Raw genomic sequence first — 22,314 nt, 5'->3', positions numbered from 1 at the left:
CTTGTTCAGTACAGATATTATGTGCCAAAGGGGCTTTTCCTAGGTGCCACAGTGGCGCAAAGGTAGAGTTGCTGCCTTACAGTGCCAGAGACCCAAGTTCAATCCTGACTACAGGTGCTGCCTGCAAGGAGTTTGTACATTCTCCCTATGACCAGGCAGGTCGTTTCTGGGTGCTCCGGTTTCCTCCCACACTCCACAGATGTACAGGTTTGTAGGTTAATTGGCTTCAGTAAAATTGTAAATTGTCCCTGGTGTATAGGAGAGTGCTAGTGTATGGGGTGATCACTGGTCGATACAGACTTGGTGGGCCAAAGGGCCTGATCCGTGCTATATGTTCTATGTTCTATCTGATGATGCTTCATTTTGTACATTATAATCAGTTCTAGACACACTACTTCAGAAATTATAAATGAGTTTAGAGCAGGTGAATTGGCACTTAATGAAGAAGAAACGGACTTTTAAAGGATAGTTTTGGAGGCAAATTGCATAGATATGGCATGGAGATGACTGCCCTCAAACTCTCAGTGTTTCTACTGACTGAAGACATTTAGAAGTTGTTGAATTACATTTGATAAAAATTATAAATTAAAAAATGTGAATACGTAGAGAGGCGGCACAGTGGTGCAGCTGTAGAGTTGTCGCCTTATAGCGCCAGAAACCAGTGTTCAATCCTGACTTGGTGTTCTGATCCTGATGCCATTTGGAGTCTGCACGTTCTTCCTGTGACTGTGTGAGTTTTCTCTGGGTGCTCTGGTTTCCTCCCACATTCCAAAGAAATACAGGTTTGTAGGTCAATTGGCTTCTATAAATTGTCCCGAGTGTGTAGGATAGAACTAGTGTACATCTGATCGCTGGTTGGCGTGGACTCGATGGGCCAAAGGGCCAGTTTTCATGCTGTATCTTTAAACTACATTTATATTGCATTCTTTTCAATTATGTAAATTAATTTAAAGTTAATATTATTTAAAAATAAAAGAAATCGAAACCAGTTAACTTCATATATCGTTTAATGATAGGCTTAAGGTGAGAGGAAGGTGTTGTAAAGGGGATTATAGGAGTATGATTATCTTTACTCCGGATGCTGGATTTTACTAAGGCATTTGACAAAGTCCCCCATGGCAGGCTGATTCCGAAGATTAAGATGCACAGGATTAACAATGACATGGTCATATGGAATCAGAACTGGTTTTCTAATTTAAGACAAAGGGTTGTGGTGGAAGGACAATATTCATGCTTGAGGTCTGTGACCAGTGGAGTTCCGCAGGGACCTATACTGTTTGTGATATATATGAATGACTTAGACATAAATGTAGATGGGTTGATTAGTAAGTTTGCTGGGACCGTAGACTGTGAAGAAAGCTATCAAAGAAGACAGCAGGATATATATCAGCTACAGAAATAGACAGAGAAATAGCAGATAGAATTTAATCTGAGCAAGTGTGAGGTGTTGCACTTTGGGAGGTCAAATATAAGGGGAATATATGCAATTAATAGCATGACCCTTAACAGCATTGTAGTTGAGAGGGATCTTGGGGTCCAAGTCCATAACTCACTGAAAGGGGCAACATAAGTAGATAGTGTGGTAAAGAAGGCTTGTCTTCATTGGTCACGGCATTGAGTATAAGAGTCAGGAAGCCATGATGCGACTCTATAGGACTTTGGTCCTGCACTTGGGTATTGCATGCATTTCTGGTCACCTCTTTACATGTGGAGTTTTTGGAAAGGTTTATCAGAATGATGCCTCGATTAGGGGGTATTAGCTACAGTGAGAAGTTGGCAGACGAGATTGACTTCTGTGGAATGCTGAAGGTTGCAGGAAGACCTGATAGAACATAAAATTATGGGAGGCATAGGGAGGGTAGACAGTCAGAACCTTTTTCCATGGATAGAAATATTAAATACTAGAGGGCATGGCTTTAGAGTGAGAGGGGCAAAGTTTAAAGGAGATGTGCAGGCAAATTCTTTACACAGAGTGTTGAATGGCTGGAACGTGCTGGAGGTGGAGGCAAGTGACAGAGCAGCATTTAAGAGATTTTTGGTTAAGCACATGGAGATGCAGGGAATGGAAGGACATGGATTGTGTTTAGGCAGATGAGGACTAGTCTTGCCATTATGCTTGGCACAGACAATGTGGGCCAAAGGGCCTGTTCTTCGCTGTATTATTCATTTTCCTATATTGCAATGAAGGTTGGCAATCCTATTCAAATCAATAGGGCTGCACTAAATGAGGGGTCAGATTTGAACTGTTTCTGACCCTTCAGATCAGTATATTCTACTTGGGCACCTAATCAATAAATCTCATTTTGAAGAAGATAGGAACCTCTGACCACAGAAACGAGAGGTTGAAAATGTCCTTCAATACTCCGGCCAGTTGTTCCACACAGGTCTTTAGTACTCAGCCAAGTACAGCAATTGTGTAGACTCACCCTCTGACGTCAGCCTCAAAGACTGAGATAACAGAGGCAATGGGGGACTCAAATAAGTGTGTTATTATTCTTCCTTTGCAATCATGCAAATAGGGCATTGAGTGTCATTACCACTTACGATACCCAGTTTTAGGTGGTGAGAGCGTGCAAATCCTCCCACAACCGTCGAGCTGTTACTCCAGCTCCGTCCAGAATTATCTCTTTGTGCCCTTGGTGACTTTCAAGAGGTCATACAGGTGGATACAGGTGAGGAGGGTTAATTGGTGGATGTAAATGACAAAGGCTAGAGCTGAAAAGGATACCATAAAAAAGAAGGAAAGAGTTGGAATGAAGTAGGAGAGAAAAGAGAGGATAAAAGGGAAGTATGGGACTTGGGGTTAGGAGATGAGCAAATGGAGAGGGCAAACATCAGGGTGACTAGAGTGGTGTGTGCATCAAGGTGGCCAGGTGAAAGAGAGACAGGTGGGTAGGAGGGATTATGACTTGAAAGTGAAGAATTCAATGTTCATACCATTGGGTTTTAAGCTACCCAATTGGAATAGAAGGTGCTGTTCTTCCAGGTCCATCCAGACACCCTAGTAGCCCTTCCAGATTAGATCAATTTTCAGGTCTCATTTCTCCTACTATCTCCCACCACCGTAAGCACACTGCTCCTTTCACCTGCCTCCCCCCTCCTATTAATTGGAAATCTAAAAAAATAATTCAGAGTCATAGTGTGACACAGCACGGAAACAGGCCCTTCGGCCAAACTCTTTCATGCTGATGAAGATACCCATTTATGCTACTCTCATTTTCCCACATCCTTCTAAACTTTTCTTATCCATGTGACTGTCCATATGTCTTTTAAATGTCGTTTAGTTTAGAGACACAGCATGGAAACAGGCCCTTTGTCCACCGAGTTCACGCTGACCATCGATCATGTCTTTTTGCATATCTTCCATTCATTTGTTCTACCTAACTCTTAGTCTGAAAAAGAGTCTCCATCCAAAAGGTCACCTATTCTTTTTCTCAGAGAAGCTGCTTGACCAGCTTTTGGGTTTACCAGAATGCTGCCTGGATTAGAAGGTTTCAGCTTCAGGGTGAGGTTGGATAGACTTGGATTATTTTCTCTCGAACATTGGAGATTGAGCAGAGTCATGATAGAAGTTTATAAAATGATGAGAGGCATAGATAGGGTAGACAGTCAGAACATTTCCCCCAGGGCGGAAATATCCAACACTACAGGGCATAGCAATCAGGTGAGAGGGGGAAAGTTTCATGGAGAGGGTAAATTACACAGAGGGTGTTCGGGGTCTGGAACGCATTGCCAGGGGTGAAGGTGGAGGCAGATACGATAGTGGCGTTTGAGGCTTTAGGATAGGCACATGGAAATGCAGGGAATAGAGAGATATGGATCATGTGCAGGTAGATGAGATCAGTTCACGCATGCATCACGTTTGGCACAAGCCTGTGCTGTACTGTTCTATGTTCTGTTAAGAGCCCCAACACCAACTCCCTCCAGACAAACTGCCCATGCATTCCCCACACTGTCCTCAACGTCCTTCTCCTTGGTGATTACACATGCAAATTACTCATTTAGTATCTCATTTACATCATCTCACTCCAAGCATAAATTCCCTCCTTTATACTTGAGTGGACAACTTCTCCCTGGTTACCATGTAGTTTTAACTGTTTGGTTAAAAAACCCTGGGATTTTCTTTAATTCAATTTGCAATGACATTTCATTGCTCCTTTGGGCCCTGCAATTAGACTTTAAAGCACGGCCTATCCTATATAACACTATCCTATGCACGAGGAACAATTTTACCGACGCCAATCAACCTACAAACCTGTACATCGTTGGGATGTTGGAGGAAACCAGAGCTCCCATGATGCTATAATCTGCCTTACCCCAATTTAGTACCTTCCCCAGTCCAGACTGATCCTTATTCATATCTATCTTAAAACCTTTGGAGTTATGATCAGTGTTCCCAAAATAATCTTCCATTGAAACACCAGTCACCTGACCAGGCTCGTTTCCCAATACATGGTGGCTCCCTGCGTTGGCATTGTTTCAGGAACTCCTCTTGGATATACCTAACAAATTCAGCCCCATCTCAGCCCTTTGCAATGAAGAAGTCCCAAACAATAATGGGGAAGTTAAAGTCACCCACAATGACAACCCTATTGCTCTTGCACCTTCCCCGCTGTGTCTTAGAGCCTGGCCGGGTGCTCTCCCCTGAACAATCATCCCCACAAACAGTATTCAAAAGGCCATACTTGCTTCCTGTATTCTCTGCCTAGTCCCTTTCCTGGTGGTCAGCCATCTAATTTCTGCCTTTAACCTAGGCGTGACCACTTTGCTATATCTCCTATCTATAATGCTCTCGTACTCCCAGATGATCCTGAGGTCGTTCAGACACAGCTCCAGTTCCCGTAAGTAATCACATTCCCAGATGTAGTTCACAGCTCATAGAGTGATACAGTGTGGAAACAGGCCGCTCGGCCCAACTTGCCCACACCGGCCAACAATGTCCCAGCTACACTAGTCCCACCTGCCCACGTTTGGCCCATATCCCTCCAAACCTGTCCTATCCATGTACCTACCTAACTATTTCTTAAACGATGGGATAGTCCCAGCCTCAACTACCTCCTCTGGCAGCTTGTTCCATACACCCACCACCCTTTGTGTGAAAAAGTTACCCCTCAGATTCTTATTAAATCTTTTCCCCTTCACCATGAACCTATGTCCTCCGGTCCTTGATTCCCCTACTCTGGGCAAGAGACTGTGCATCTACCCAATCTATTCCTCATGATTTTGTCTACCTCTATAAGATCTCCCCTCATCCTCCTCCGCTGCAATGCATAGAGCCCCAGCCTACTCAACCTCTCCCTATATCTCACCCTCTCTAGTCCTGGCAATATCCTTGTAAATCTTTTCTGAATCCTTTCAAGCTTGACAATATATTTCCCATAACATAGTGCCCAGAACTGAACACAATATTCTAAATGCAGTCTCACCAACGTCTTATACAACTGCAACATGACCTACCAACGTCTATACTCTGACTGATGAAGGCAAAGTGCCAAAAGTCTTTACGACCACCTTGTCTACCTGTGACTCGACCTTGCACCTGTACGTCTAGATCCCTCTGCTCAACAACATTCCCCAGAGGCCTACCATTTACTGTGTCGGTACACTGGGAGTCTCTCTGAACTCCAGATTCACAACTTGACCTCTTAATCTAATTCAGACAAGTAATGCCTCTGTACTCCCTGTTGCTTGCTATCCAAAGAGAAGATGAGATCCCCTCCCTGTCGATCCAGTCATGTATGCTACAACTTGCACTTTAAGTCGTATTACAGCAGCCACCAAATGTAATCATCTGGCTAGTAATGAAGTTCATGGTCATTGTAAGCATTCTCTTCCCAACAAAGGATTGTGCAATCCTTGGTCCGATTCTTTTTGCAGCAGATGCCAGATTTCAGTGACCACGCATTGTACACAATCTCCAGATACAGTGAAGGTAGACACTGAAGAAGTGTCTCGACCCGAAACGTCACCCATTCCTTCTCTCCCAAGATGCTGTCCCGCTGAGTTACTCCAGCATTTTGTGTCTATCTTCAATTTAAATCAGCATCTGCAGTTTTTTTCCTACTCCAGATACAGTCATTCTGGAATATGTATAACTGGAGCATTGTTTTTAGGAGACTTGTGGGAATTAGTCCTCCGAGCTACATCTTTTCCTCTTCCAGTGTCCCCTGGCAAGGACATCTTGTTTTTTTTGCCGTTTCCACCTCCTCCTGGTCTGCTGAAAGTTGAGTAAGTACTATTATTTGACATTTGAATATTTTTGCCATTTTTTCTTGGTCAAGTTTGCTAAAGGTTGAGAAAGAGGTGTTATTTAGAATGGGCAAACTAAAATATAGCATCCTTCACCTCACGAAGTGGAAAACATGATTGTGATCTTGGCAACTACACGTTGCAGTTTCATGGAGTGTAATGAGACTCCCCTCCAACTCAATCCCCAACAAACCTGCAAATTAAAAAGCTCTGAAAAGCAGGGATCTTTGTCTTTATTGGCTCCCTCCCATATGACATACACTGTGGAATAGAAACTAGATTGTGCAGCAAAAACTTGTGTCGTTTTCAGGTTCCATAGTTCCCCACTTATGCACATTTTTAGATGTGATTTGTGACACTGAATCAAACTGACTTGGACTGAATTGAATTGATTGGATGAATTGCACTGTGAGATTTGACACCATTTCAGCTACTCCACGTATCCACATGATTCAATGTCACAAATCAAATTGTGCATACGTGGGGAACTATAGCGCTTAAAAACATCGCACCATAAGTTAATGTATCTCTATTTCCAATGAGAGGGGGAATTTCCTTCTGACATCCTGGAAAGTATTCAATCACCATGAGCTCCCCACCGAATCAACAGCACGAAGGAACTATTTAATCAGTCATTATCTCAATGCACAGGTTCGTGAATGATAGGAGCAGAATTAGGCCATTTGGCCCATCAAGCCTACTCTGCCATTCAATCATGGCTGAACTGTCTTCGCCTCTCAACCTCATTTTCTTGCTTTCTCTCCATAACCCCTGACACCCGTACTAATCAAGAATCTACATATCTCTGCCTTAAAAATATCCATTGTCGGCCTCCACAGCAATGAATTCCACAGATTCACCACCCTCTGACTAAAGAAATTCCTTCTCATCTCCTTCCTAAAGAAATGTCCTTTTATTCTGAGGCTGTGACCTCTGGTCCTAGACTCTCCCACTAGTGGAAACATCAGCTCCACATCCACTCTGTCCAGGCTTTTCACTATTCGGTAAGTTTAAAAAAGGTCCCCTCTCATCCTTCTAAACTCCACTCCAGTGAGTACAAGCCCAGTGCTGTCAAACGCTCATCATATGTTGACCCACTCATTCCTGGGATCATTCTTGTAAACCTCCTCTGGACCCTCTCCAGCCCCAGCGCATCCTTCCACAGATATTGGGCCCAAATTTGCTCACAATACTCCAAATGCGGTCTGACCAGCACCTCATAAAGCCTCAGCATTACACCCCTGTCTTTGTATTCTGGTCCTCTTGAAATAAATGCTAGCATTGCATTTGCCTTCCATACTGCCGATTCTGCTGCAGTTTGCAGAGAGCTTGTTAAGTGCAATTGCAGCCCCACTGGATGCATTACCACTGTCACGATACTTTAAAAACACTTCATTTGTATTTCAGTAAGTCAGAATGTAGATGCTTCTTTTACTTTCTCTATACCCAGATCATCAGCCCTGCAGTGTTGCAAATGAAAGATTCTGTAAAGGCATCCACTTGGAATTCCCAGTCTTTGTGCAACATCCTGATCACTCTGGAAATTGCTGATCAGGAACCATTGTGGTTTATGGAAAGATAATTTAAATACATTTAATATTAAAGTCAAACTTGATATTGCGTGTAATAGACAATTGTCACTTGAATTAACCACATTTCAAACTGTGTGAAGAAACTATTGTTTTAGACCCTAGAATTCTCTGTAAATGAAAGTTTTGCTTGGAGAATTATAACTAATAAATTACTCCAGCTGAACAGTGTGTGGAGAATTAACAATTTATAGTAAAGAACAGAATTTCATGCATTTTCCTCATTTAGTGTGTTGTTGAAATTTGATCTATCGATAAAACTAATTGCATGATTGCATATGATGTACACTGAAAAGATACAATATAAAAATGTAAACACCTTTAAAAGGTAAGTCAAAACTTTAAATAAAATACACCAGTAGAAGCTTTGTACCATGGTGTTTCAGATATTTGAAAGCTTCAAGTAGCTCATGCTTTTAATAATATATGCAAACTAATCGAGTTTCCTCAAGCCTTCATTCCACAGTAAATATTTACATTCACTTCAGCATTAAGTCATTCTGACAAGTCAGGACAGTGTCCCAATTTACTGTATTTATATTAAAAATTTAATGTTACCTTGCTGATTGGAATCCATTGCTGGCTGTTTGCAGTCGTGAGCTCGATGCCCATTAGCCCCACAGTTGTAGCATGAAATATGTCCATTCTTTTTATGGCCAGATCCATTTGTGCTTCCTACTATGTGTTGTGTCTGATATACTGCAGTTGTACCACCCAGGAAATTCTGCATGGGAGGCATAACAAAGTTTGATGGTCCACTTAAGATGGAATCGGGAGTTATTGCAGTATTGTAGGCAGGGGTTGGAACAATGGGATAGGGAAAAGCAGTATTGTTATTATATTGGGTGCTGATGTAACCGTTGTTACATAAAGGATTGAATGGAAAAATTGGAAAAGTTAGCACTGAATGCCCTGAAAATGGGCTTTGGAAGTAATTAGCATAGTTAATTGTCAAAGGATTGGAACCGCAGTTTCTGCTGCAGCCACATGCACTGCACACGTTGCACCCAGTTTGCTGCTGCTGTTGCAATGGGATATTTATTCCTGAGCCTCCATTACCATTATTGCTGTTAATGTAACTGTTTTCAGCCACAGAGGAGAGGGTCGGACTGGAACTAGAGATAGGACAATTTGGCATACTTGCAACGTTTGTGAAGGACACCGAGGTGTGGCTATTGGCAGGTGCATTATTGTTGCAGAAAGTGCCAGAAATGGAAGTTACAGGTGAACACTGAATTGTTGAAAAGGCAACTTTGGTGTTTGCTGAATAAGGAACTGTTCTTGAACTTATTACAGCAGGTGAGACGCTTTTCACTTGTACAACACTATTATAGGCAGTCTGTCCCACCAACAATGGTTCTGTAGGAATGGGGGAAGAGACCAGAAGTTTCATCTGGGACTGAGAAATGTTGTATGCAGAGTTACATGCTGCAGTAGTGGAAGGACGGGTGTCCATTCTCAGTGCTGATAATGGAGTCGCTTTGGATGGATTATCCATGGAGGAAGGTCCATCTTTAGTCCTAATTCCAAAGTTTACCATATTGGATGAAATTCCATTATTTTCTGACACAATTGTAGATCTCTGGGAAGCCTGAACTGGAGAAGTTGGCATTACATCCACAGCCATAGCTCCAAGAGAGCCAAACTTTGTTTCCACTTTGATGCTATTGGTGGGTCCTTCGTGTAGTTTGCTTCCAAGGTCAACAGTTTGACTTGTGTGGATTGGAGATATGCCCGTTATTGGCTTTACATCAAAGCTACTCCTTTCTGACTTGCGTACTGAATTCAGCATTCGGCTGGGGGCAATGTTTGAAGAAATCATGGGCATCATCTGCACTGTGGAAATAGCTGAAGATACATGACTTGGATGGGCTAATCCAGTTTCATTTTGTACTGGAGAGACTTGTGCTGTGGGCCTCCATGACCCAGTGTTTAGGTTGCTCAGTTGACTTGATAACATCGCTGGTTTCTCCCTTACTTGAATATCCAAAACAGCCTCTGCATCTGCAAGAGAGGTTATATGAATTAGTAACCAATTTATTCAGTAATAATTAAAATACTCAATCTATGTTCACCATGAAACGGGTCTTAAAATACTGGCTGTTTTGATCAATACTTTTCAGCTTAAATATTGAAAACACAATCAAGTAGTTGAAACGATAACATTATGTTTTCTCACTTGTGGATAACGCATCTTTCCCATTGTAAATACAAAATTGACACTAACAAATGTGCATCTTGTTATTTGGTTGCATTTCACTAACTAGAAATGCATGCAGTAATCAATTATGATCTCACGACCAAGCATACGATATATGGCTTGGTCATGAGATTCTCTCCCTCATATTTGACAACTCTAGATAACTTAATATTCTTTTACTTTACCACTATTTCTTAGCATTGCTCAGATATTTTCAACATCGATTAAAATGTCCCAGACTCTTATAACTTAATCTTTAACTTATACATTGTTTTAGCACAGCAGTAAAAGATTGTCGGCTTGTGTCCCACATGGACGTATGTGAACATGCAATCTCAGCTCATTTTTCTGCAGGATTGTAGGGGTGCCTAACTGTTGGAGATTGTTGCCCTTTTGGATGTCAAATTAAAATAGGGGCCAGGATGCCCTGTCGGTAGATAAAATGGTTTTGTAATATTTAGACTTTAGACATACAGAATATAGGCCATTTGGCCCACTGAGTCCATGCCAACCAGCAATCACTCTGCACGCTAACATTATCCTACACACTCGGGCCAATTTACATTTTACCAATGCCAATTAACCTGCAAACTTGTACATCTTTGGAGTGTGGGAGGAAACTGGAGCACCCGGAAAAAACCCCACGTAGTCAAAGGGAGAATGGTACAAACTCCGTAGAGACAGCAGCTGGAGTCAAGATCAAACTCAGTTGTCTGGCAGCCACTCTACCGCTGCAACACTGTGCCGTCCCAGTATTAAATAGCGAGGAGTAAAAATGTCATGCAACTTGTCAACAATGACCTCTCAGGCAACTTCACTACAACAGATTGTATGCTCATTTATTTCAATGCTGTATATTACATTATAATGTGAAAAGTAAAAGCTGCACATCACAGAATAGGAGTTTGGAAGGAGACCATTTAGTCTGCCAAGCCCATATTGAAGGCTGTATGAAAGATCAGTCAGCTGGTCCCAGTCCTCATCCTGCACCCATGGTCCTTCAAATTTTCAGATTCTACAAACTCCCTTTCGAACTCTACAATTTAATCTGCCTCCACCATTATGCCTTCACTATTTGGAGTATTGTGTTCAGTTTTGGAACCCATGTGTAGGAGGAAATTCTGTGCTAAACCAATACCCTGGATCCGGCTTTACTCAGATAGGCACAGACATAAAATAAAAGAGTTCCTAGATCAGTGGTGAATCTATTGTACAAGTTAGGTTATTAACTCTGTGGAAACACTCTGAGAGAACCCAAAGCGTTTCAAAGAGTCATAGCACTACAGCATTTTTATATTCATGACACAATGGTTACTTGTGGAGATGAAATAAATCACCATTGATCAATGTCACTGTAACCTTTCCTCTTTGTCTTTCCCCAGAATCATCTTTAACGTTACATCTCCTGTTATTTTGAAATTCTCCCTCCCATATATCTAACTAATGGATACCATAGAAGCCAATGTCCCTGTAGGGAGAATTGGTGGGGTCAGGTTATTTAAAAAGGCTGTTCGTTAACTTCTGGGAGACTTGCTTGCTAAACACAGTGATAAAGAGCAGCAGATGTAATCTCACGGGTGCAACGGATAAGAACTTGGACAGAGCTGCAAATGACAATCTCCCTCAATATATACGGAAGCTTGCTTTTCAGCAGAGTGCATTAGTTTTAGCTATTTAAATTAAGCTGTGCTGCGAATGCTAAACACATCTATTTATTGCCATCCTAACATTCCATGTTGGCCATTTCCCATCATGCTTCCGCAGTAAGTGAGCTCTAGGGTTAACCAGATTATAACCTACTCATCTTCCTGATAATTCTCAAAATTCCTGACAAAACCATGTTGTCGGAAAGATGGTTTCCTTGTATCCATGTGGCTTTCCTTGCAGTTTGTAAAGATGTGCATATGTCATCGGAGCAGAATTAGGCCATTTGGCCCATAGAGTCAACTCCAGCATTCAACCATGGCTAATCTATATTTTCCTCTCAACCCCATTCTCCTGCCTTCTCCCCGTAACCCTTGAATCCCTTACTAATCAAGAACCTGTCAATCTCCCCTTTAAAAGTAACCAATGACTTGCCTCCACAGCCAATGAATTCCAGTTTTACCACCCTCTGGTTAAACATGTGGGTTGGGAGGTTAAATCTCTACTGTAAATTGCTCCCAGCGTGTAGGCGAATATTAGAATCCGAGGAGCGTTGATGAAAATGTGAACAGAATGAAAATGGCAGTATTTTGGGTTTGTGTAAATGGTCACTGTGAACTCAGTGGCTGGAGGAGCTGTTTTCGTGAGGTATCTCTTTACGATTCTATCAGATTCTCACGCAGCCTCTTTTCCAGGGAGAACTCTAGCTTTTTCAGTAAGAAGGAACTGCAGATGCTGGTTTAAACTGAATATTGACACAAAAAGCTGGAGTAACTCAGCATCTCCGGAGACAGCATCTCTGGAGAAAAGGAATAGGAGCTCGACCCGAAACGTCACCTATTCCTTTTCTCCAGAGATGCTGTCTGACCCGCTGAGTTACTCCAGCTTTTTGTGTCCATCTCTAGCTTTTTCAGTCTATAGGTAAAGCTTCTTAGCCTTGGAATCATTTTAGTAAATCAAAGGAGTTTTATGCTGCCCTGAAATGAAAGATGCTCTTCAATTATCAAGTACATAAATTCTTCTACCAGTGATTGTCAGTGGGCCATCCTACATTTTATGAACGTCATGGCAGAGCAAGTGGAGGAACTCAGATTGAGAACACAGAACATGGAAGAGAACAGTACAGAAATGGGCCCCTCGGCCCAAAGTGTCCATACCGAACATGATGCCACGTTAAACTGATCTCCTCTGCCTGCATGTGATCCATATTCCTTTATTCATTGCATATCCATGTGCCTGAAAGCCTTTTAAAATACCATTATCATACACTGATGAGCCAAAACATTGTGACTACCCGCCTAATATGCTATTGGTCCTCCGTGTGCCGCCAAAACAGCGCTGGCCTGCCGAGGCATGGACTCTACCAGACCCCTGAAGGTGTCCTGTACCAAAACATTAGCAGCAGATCCTTTAGCAGCACTCCACAAGCCTTGCCGTTTCAGAGATGCTCTGACCCAGTCGTCTGGCCATAACAATTTGGCCCTTGTCAAAGTCGCTCAAGAGGCCTTCAGGAGTGGGGATACAGACCTCTACAGGCAGGCCAAATACAAGCTGTGAAGAGGAATCAGAGCTGCCAAGGAAAGGTACTCTGAGAAGCTGAGGAGCAAGTTCTCAGCTAATGACTCCTCTTTAGGACTGCCTCAAAGTGTCCCTCAAAGACTTGGACATCAACCTCAGCACTTGGGAGTCTCTTGCTCTGGACCGTCCAACCTGGCGTAGCAAGCTCACAACAGGATCCCGTGCAGCAGAGAACAAACGCACAGAGGAAACGCACAACGCACAAGGCCCGGGCTACCTCCACTTCCACTGCAGCACCCATCCACTTGTGTCCTACATGTGGGCGTGACTTCTGGGCCCGGATTGGCCTCACTAGTCACTTCCGGACCCACAGTTACCAATCCTCCAACTAAAAGTGAAGTCATGGTCATCTTCGAACCCGAAGGACGAACAACAGTTTGGAAGGGCTTGCAAGAAATCACCAACTACAAGAGGAAAACCTTGGACAATCCTTGGAGAATCGTCAGCTGACTAACGACCTGAACGGGTTTTACTGCAGGTTGAGAAACAGAAACATAATCCTGGGATCCCCCCCTCCCAATGATCACTTGCCAGGTACTCACAGACTGACTCCAGTTTGGCAAAGACTGGACCCTTCCCCACCCACTCCTCCCCAAGCAGCAATTCACACCTACTCACAGACTGACTCCAGTTTGCAAAGACTGGCCCCTTCCCCCCCACCCCTCTGCAATCACCAATTTGCACATACAGCCTCGTCCACTGCCCAATATCAGTCTGGCCACTTCTCCATCTCCAACATTAGAAATTGCGGAGGTGGAGAGGCTATTCAGGAAACAGAAAAGCCGGAAATCTCCAGGACCGGACAATGTTTCCCCCTCTACCCTCAAGCTCTGTGCCGAACAACTGGCACCGATCTACACAGATATTTTCAACCAGTCCCTGCAAACCTGCACCATCCCTGCCTGCTTCAAGGTCTCCACTATTGTCCCTATACCCAAAAAGATAAGGATCTTAATGACCACAGGCCTGTCGCACTTACCTCTGTAGTCATGCAGACCTTTGAAAGAGTTGTGCTGGCCCAGCTGAAAAACATCACAAAGCTGGACGCCCTGCAGTTTGCATACAGGGCCAATAGATCGGCGGATAACGCAGTCAACCTAGGCCTGCACTTCATCCTCCAGCACTTAGACCACAAGGGGACTTATGCCAGGATTCTGTTTGTGGACTTTAGCTCTGCATTTAACACCATTGTGCCAGAGCTATTACACTCCAAACTCTCCCAGCTGACTGTGCCTGAACCCCTCTGTCAGTGGATCACCAACTTCCTGACGGTCAGGAGGAAGCAGCATGTGAGGCTGGGAAAGCACATCTCGGACCCACAGACCCTCAGTATAGGAGCACCGCAAGGCTGCGTACTCTGCCCTCTCCTTTACTCTCTCTACACCAAAGACTGCAGCTCCACAGACTCCTCTGTCAAGCTCCTCAAGTTTGCGGATGACACTACCGTGATTGGACTGATCCAGGATGAGGAGGAATCTGCCTAGAGGGGAAGTGACACAGCTGGCGTCCTGGTGCCATCGCAACAACCTGGAGCTCAATGCCCTTAAGACAGTGGAACTAATTGTAGACTTTCGAAGAGCCCCCCCTCCCCTCCCCCCACTCATCATCAACAACACCACAGTCACATCTGTGGAGTCATTTAAGTTCCTTGGAACCATCATCTCCAGGGACCTTAAATGGGGGGCCACCATCGACTCCACAGTCAAAAAGGCCCAACAGAGGATGTACTTCCTGCAGCAACTGAAGAAACACAATCTGCCACAGGCAATGATGGTCCAATTCTATACTGCTATCATTGAGTCCGTCCTCACCTTCTCCATCATGGTCTGGTTTGGCTCAGCCACCAAGCACGACATCCGGAGGCTGCAACGGATCGTTCGATCAGCTGAGAAGGTTGTTGGCTGCAACCTTCCCCCCATTAACGAACTGTACACTGCAAGGGCCAGGAAGCGAGCGGGCAAGATCACCTCTGACCCCTCTGACCCTGGCCACAAACTCTTTGAAGCACTTCCCTCTGGAAGGCGACGCCAGACTGTCAAAGCAGCCACAGCCAGACATAAAAACTGCTTTTTTCCCCATGAGTAGTAGTTCGACTCAATAACCAAAGTCTGTAGTCTCTTTTTTGTTCTGGTTTATTTTCCCCCACATGTGTAGACCGTGTTTTAGACATGTTTATTATCAGAGCCACATATGACATCCTTCCCTCTCCCACAAACCTAAATCTTTGGCTGGGAGAGGATCCAGCCTGCCCACTGTGTGCAGTTCCAGCAAACCGCAAGCACATCCTGGTCGGTTGTAAGACCAGCCTAACACAAGGCAGATACACCTGGCGAAACAACCAGGTGCTGAGGTGTTTGGAAGCTGAACTCGAATGCAAGAGAGTTACCACCAACGCCATGCCTATCAATGCCCAGATAACATTCCCGCAAATACCATCCTTCATCCGGGAAGGAGAGAAACGGAAGACTACCACCTCGCCTCTCAACTCATGCCCACTGAGCGCAGCCAGAGACTGGGAAATGCGGGTTGACCTAGGCCAGAGGCTTTCCTTCCCAGTTGAAATCGCAGCTACCAACCTGCGACCAGACCTCGTCCTCTGGTCCAACTCCTGTCGGCGTGTTTTCATCATTGAGCTGACGGTGCCCTGGGAGGAGGCTGTGGACGAGGCATTTGAAAGGAAAAGGCTGAGATATTCCAACCTTGCAGTAGAGGCAGAGGAGCGTGGTTGGAGTGTAAGAGTGCGTCCAGTGGAGGTGGGGTGCAGGGGCTTTGTAGCCAGTTCCACTGCAAGGCTCCTGAGTGAAGTAGGAGTCAGAGGGCAGGCCCAAAGGAGGGCAATGAAAGAACTTGCCAATGCCGCCCAATGGAGCAGTCACTGGCTGTGGCTGAAATGAAGAGATGCTGTCTGGGCTGCCACGTGTTGTTGTTGTTGTTCGTCCTTCGGGTTCGAAGATGACCATGACTTCACTTTCAATCTTATTATTTTGACCGCTAATTGGGATCGCCGCCAGCCGCGGTACGCTGGCCGAGGTTGAAGTCATGACTTGCGCTTGACTTGGATTTAAGTGAGGGGGAGTTGCGCAGATCGGCCTCACTCTCTCGTCCTGGTCTATTGGATTCCAGCAGCAAGACGTAGTCGGGACGGCTGGGGACAGGTCGGGATGCAGTGCATGGTCAGAAGTGTCCTACGTATCTCACTCTGCCCTGTTTGCGCTCCACGACGCTTTGCTGGGATCGTCTTTCAGCCCGTTGAACCTTCTGGTGGTTTCCTGCGCGCAATCCGCCGAATCCAGGCTTCACATGCTAGGTAGACAAGCCCTAAAGCCGCTGGAACCAACGACTTGCCGACTGTACATGTGGCATGCACACAAGATAGTGGAGACAACTTGTGGGCGGGGGTAGTCCTGCGGCTGATCCCACGGCTTGGGGGGACGGTCGAGACCGGGGCGGTTCACTCCGGGCGGTGGTCCGCAGCCCCACGGGCGGGGTGGGGTGTGCCATCCGCCGGCTGCTGCTGCTCCTCAGCCCCGGGTACGGGCCCCAGGCCGCCGGCTCCAGTCTCCCCGGGGCGCCGGCGATCCTTCTGTCCCGGCCCGGGAGACCCGGCCTCCAGTCGCCTCCAACCCGGCTTTGCTGCAGGGTCATCCTGGCCCTGGCCCTGCCTGCCCGCCCACGTTGTACGAGGGGTGGCGGCCATGGCAGCATGGTGGGGCGAAGGCGGCGACCGCCGGAGGGCCGCGGTAAGATGGCGGCGCCCACTCCATGGCCGACTCCGGCGCCGCCCGCTAACCTGCCACGTGACCATCTAGAGGTTAACCATAAGACACACTCCCAGGTCTGATCACCCTGCGGTGGGCCTGCGTCGGCCTCACTCTCTGAGTGAGGGTGTCTTGTGATAAAAGGCCGAAACACCCAGTGAGGTTGACGCACACAACTGAAGATGTGTCTGAATGGTAGCAACATCACCTAGTGGTCACCCCCAAGAACAACACCATGCAAGTCAATTGTAGTGCAAAACCTTAGGGATTGTAACAGCCAGTCCTACTAATCAATCTATCCTTATTGTTTTGATGTGGTCATGCTTTATTCTTAATTGTTAACTGTATGTTTGTGTTGTCATTTGTGAGCGGAGCACCAAGGCACATTCCTTGTATATGCACATACTTGGCCAATAAACTTATTCATTCATTCATTCATTCATTCATTCATTCATTCATTCATTCATTCATTCATTCATTCATTCATTCATGTCTTTACTCCTGCCCATTTCCCCTGCATCCAACACATCAACTTCAAGAACTGACTGTTCACTTGCTGCCTAATATATCCCACCTCTTCTCAGGTGCCATTGTCACAAAATAATCAATGTTATTCACTTCACCTGTCAGTGGTCATAATGTTTTGGCTCATCGGTGAATTTGCCTCCACTATCACACTGACAGTGTGTTCCAGGCATCCACTTCTCCGTGTAAAAATCTTGCCACGTACACCTCCTTTAGACTTCGCCACTCTCACCTCAAAGCTTCTGGTCTTTGACATTTCCACCCTGAGAAAATGGTTCTGACTGTCTACCCCATCTATGCCTCAAATTATGAGGTAGATAGTCAGATCCTTTATCCCTAGGGTGGAAATGTCCAACACCAGAGGGCTTAGCTACAAAATGAGAGGGGGAATGTGTAATGGAGATGTGGAGGGCAAGGTTTTTACAGAGTAGCGGTTGGGGCCAGGAATGCATTGCCGGGGGTGGTGGTGGAGTTTAATACACAATAGTGGCGTTTAAGAGGCTTTTAGATAGGAACATGAAAGTACAGGGAATAGGGAAATGGATCATGTACAGGCAGATGTGATCAATTTAGGTGGGCATCATGTTCAGCACAAATATTGTGGACAGAAGGGCCTGTTCCAGTGCTGTACTGTTCTATGTTCTATAGTTTTATAGTTCTATCAGGCCTTTCCTCAACCAGCAAATGTTCCAGAGTAAACAATCCATCTCTGGAGAGGTAGCACAGTGGCACAGCAGTAGCATTGCTGCCTTACACTGTCAGAGACCCATGTTCTGTCTACGTGGAGTTTACACTTTATCCGTGGGACTGATGGGTTTTCTCCAGGTGCTCTGGTTTTCTCCTACATCCCAAAGATTGGTTGGTAGGTTAATTGACTGTCATAAATTACCCCTTTTGCGTAGGTGAGTAGGTGCATCTGGGGGGAATTGATGACAATATAGAGAGAATTGAAAAAACTTTGATTAGGACAGTGTAAATGGATGATGGCCAATGTGCACTCTGTGGGCCAAAGGGCCTGTCCTATGCTGTATCTCTCTATGACTATAACTACTTATACCCAAGTCCAAGTACATGACTCCTTGACCTCAGATCATGCAGATTCTCTTAAATTAAGCTGAAGCATGCTATATATTTGTTGTACCGCGTGCTTTGGCAAAAGGAGTCTGCGGAAATAGTGAGTCACATAGACAACTTAATTAATGGAAATGGCTTCTAAATATGTTGCACACAATTGGACACCTCAGCAACTTTGCATGAAAAACACAGCAAGTACTCAATGCTGTTTTTGATTAGGCTTATTAAACACAGTACAGTGCATTCAGAAAGTATTCAGACTCATTCACTTTTTCCACATTTGCTACGTTACAGCCTTATTTTAAAATGGATTAAATTCTTTTTTTTTTATCATCAATCTACACACAATACCCCATAATGAAAAAGCAAAAAGAGGTGTTTAGAAATTTTTGCAAAGTAATTAAAAAGAAATAACTGAAATATCGCATTTAAATAAGTATTCAGACCCTTTGCTATGACACTCAAAATTGAGCTCATGTTCATCCTGTTTCCATTGATTATCCTTGAGATGTTTCTACAACTTGGTTGGAGTCCATCAGTGGTAAATTAAATTGATTGTACATGATTTGGAAAGGCATACACATGTCTATATAAGGTCCCACAGTTGACAGTGCATGTCAGTGCAAAAACCAAGCCATGAAGACGAAGGAATTGTCCGTAGACCTCCGAGACAGGATTGTGTCGAGACACAGATCTGGGGAAGGGTATAAAACACTTTCTGCAGCACAGTGGCCTCCATCATTCTTAAATGGAAGAACTTTGGAACTACCAGGACTCTTCATATAGCTGGCCGCCCGGCCAAACTGAGCAATCGGGGGAGAAGGGCCTTGGTTAGAGAGGTGAGCAAGAACCTGATGGTTACTCTGACAGAGCTCCAGAGCTCCTCCGTAAAGATGGGAGAACTTTCTAGACGGACAACTATATCTTCAGCACTCCACCAATCAGGCCTTCATGGTAGAGTGGCCAGACGGAAGCCACTCCTCAGTAAAAGGCATATGACAGCCCGCTTGGAGTTTGCCAAAAGGCATCTAAAGGACTCTCAGACCATGAGAAACAAGATTCTCTGTTCTGATGAAACCAAGATTGAACTCTTTGGCCTGAATGCCAAGCGGCACCGCTCATCACCTGGCCAATACCATACCTACGGTGAAGCATGGTGGTGCCAGCATCATGCTGTGGGGATGTTTTTCAGCAGCAGGAACTGGGTGACTAGTCAAGATTGAGGGAAAGATGAACGGAGCAAAGTACAGAGAGATCCTTGATGAAAACCTGCTCCAGAGCGTTCTGGACCTCAGACTGGGGCAGAGGTTCACCTTCCAACAGGGCAACGACCCTAAGCACACAGCCAGGACAACACAGGAGTGGCTTCGTGATGTCTGTGAATGTCCTTGAGTGGCCCAGCCAGTGCCCGGACTTGAACCCGATCGAACATCTCTGGAGGGACCTGAAAATAGCTGTGCATCGACGCTCCCCATCCAACCCGACAGAGCTTGAGAGGATCTGCAGAGAAGAATGGCAAAAATCACCCAAATATAGGTGTGCCAAGCTTGTAGCGTCATACCCAAGAAGACTTGAGGCTGTAATCGCTGCCAAAGGTGCCTCAACAAAGTACTGAGTAAAGGGTCTGAATACTTATGTAAATGTGATAATTCAGTTATTTCTTTTTAATTACTTTGTAAAAATTTCGAAACACCTATTATCACTTTTTTATTATGGGGTATTGTGTGTAGATTGATGATAAAATAAAATGAATTTAATCCATTTTAAAATAAGGCTGTAACGTAGCAAAATGTGGAAAAAGTGAAGGGGTCTGAATACTTTCTGAATGCACTGTATATAGATTCTACAATGTGAGAGAATTCTCAGGAAAAGTCCTTTTTCCTGGGTACGAGGTCCTGATTACAATTTTATCGCTAATGTATCTAGATATTTAATTACTTCAATACAAAAACACAATTGGTTCTATATGAATCCCTACTTTTCTGAAGGATTTTGTGGGCTACTGTCATCCTTTTAACATTTTACCTTAGTCTTGCTACATATATAGTAGAAATGGTAGGGCATGTACCATCATTGGTGGGCCTGAGGGAGTTCAGCGGGCAAAGAGACCTGTGCAAATCCAAAGATCCTTAAAGATGGCAGCACAGGTAGATAGAGTGTGAAGGCGACATTTGGGATACTAGCTTTATTAGCTGAGGCACAACGTCTGGGAGATCCTCATACAACATCGAGATCTACATCGGTGGAGTTGCTGCTTTACAGCACCAGAGACCTGGGTTCTACGGGTGCTCTCTGTACGGAGATTGTACGTTCTTCCCGTGACCTGCGTGGGTTTTAGCCGGGATCTCCGATTTACTTTTGGAATTCTTTGAGGATGTAACTAGGAAACTTGACAGGGGAGAGCCGGTGGATGTGGTGTACCTTGACTTTCAGAAAGCCTTTGACAAGGTTCCACAAAATTAGTGGGCAAAATTAGAGCACATGGTATTGGAGGTAGGGTACTGACCTGGATAGAAAATTGGTTGACAGACAGAAAGCAAAGAGTGGGGATAAATGGGTCCCTTTCAGAATGGCAGGCAGTAACTAGTGGGGTACCGCAAGACTCGGTGCTGGGACCACAGCTATTTACAATATACATTAATAACTTGGATGAAGGGATTAAAAGTATCATTAACAAATTTGCAGATGATACAAAGCTGGGTGGTAGTGTGAACTGTGAGGAAGATGCTATGAGGTTGCAGGGTGACTTGGACTGGTTGTGTGAGTGGGCGGATGCATGGCAGATGCAGTTTAATGTGGATAAGTGTGAGGTTATCCACTTTGGTGGTAAGAATAGGAAGGCAGAGTATTATCTGAATGGTGTCAAGTTAGGAAAAGGGGACGTACAACGAGATCTGGGTGTCCTAGTGCATCAGACACTGAAAGGAAGCGTGCAGGTACAGCAGGCAGTGAAGAAAGCCAATGGAATGTTGGCCTTCATAACAAGAGGAGTTGAGTATAGGAGCAAAGAGGTCCTTCTGCAGTTTACAGGGCCCCAGTGAGACCGCACCTGGAGTACTGTGTGCAGTTTTGGTCTCCAAATTTGAGGAAGGATATTCTTGCTATTGAGGGCGTGCAGCGTAGGTTTACTAGGTTAATTCCCGGATGGCGGGACTGTCGTATGCTGAAAGACTGGATTGATTAGGCTTGTATACACTGGAATTTAGCAGGATGAGAGGAGATCTTATCGGAATGTATAAGATTATTAAGGGGTTGGACACGTTAGAGGCAGGAAACATGTTCCCAATGTTGGGGGAGTCCAGAACAACGGGCCACAGTTTAAGAATAAGGGGTAGACCATTTAGAACTGAGATGAGGAAAAACTTTTTCAGTCAGAGAGTTGTAAACCTGTGGAATTCTCTGCCTCAGAAGGCAGTGGAGGCCATTTCTCTGAATGCTTTCAAGAGTGAGGTAGATAGAGCTCTTAAGGATAGTGGAGTCAGGGGGTATGGGGAGAAGGCAGGAACGGGGTACTGATTGAGAATGATCAGCCATGATCACATTGAATGGCGGTGCTGGCTCGAACGGCCGAATGGCCTCTTCCTGCATCTATTGTCTATTGTCCTCCCGCACTCCAAAGATGTACAAGTTTGTCGGTTAATTGGCTTGGTAAAATTGTAAATTGTCCCTAGTGTATGTAGAATTGTGTTAATGTGCG

General features: G+C 44.8%; 1 protein-coding gene across 1 annotated transcript in view; it reads right to left on the bottom strand.

Annotated features, from left to right (window-relative positions):
• Positions 1–22,314, bottom strand: part of zcchc14 (zinc finger, CCHC domain containing 14) — a 149,356-nt gene that overhangs the window by 5,446 nt on the left and 121,596 nt on the right. The window contains exon 12 of the mRNA XM_078400866.1: positions 8,397–9,842. Within this exon, the coding sequence (XP_078256992.1) occupies positions 8,397–9,842 (1,446 nt within the window). The remainder of the gene's footprint in view (positions 1–8,396; positions 9,843–22,314) is intronic.

Source organism: Rhinoraja longicauda, chromosome 6 (genome assembly GCF_053455715.1).
Source record: "Rhinoraja longicauda isolate Sanriku21f chromosome 6, sRhiLon1.1, whole genome shotgun sequence".
NCBI classification, from domain to species: domain Eukaryota; kingdom Metazoa; phylum Chordata; class Chondrichthyes; order Rajiformes; family Arhynchobatidae; genus Rhinoraja; species Rhinoraja longicauda.
This window is presented reverse-complemented; position numbering and strand designations above follow the sequence as displayed.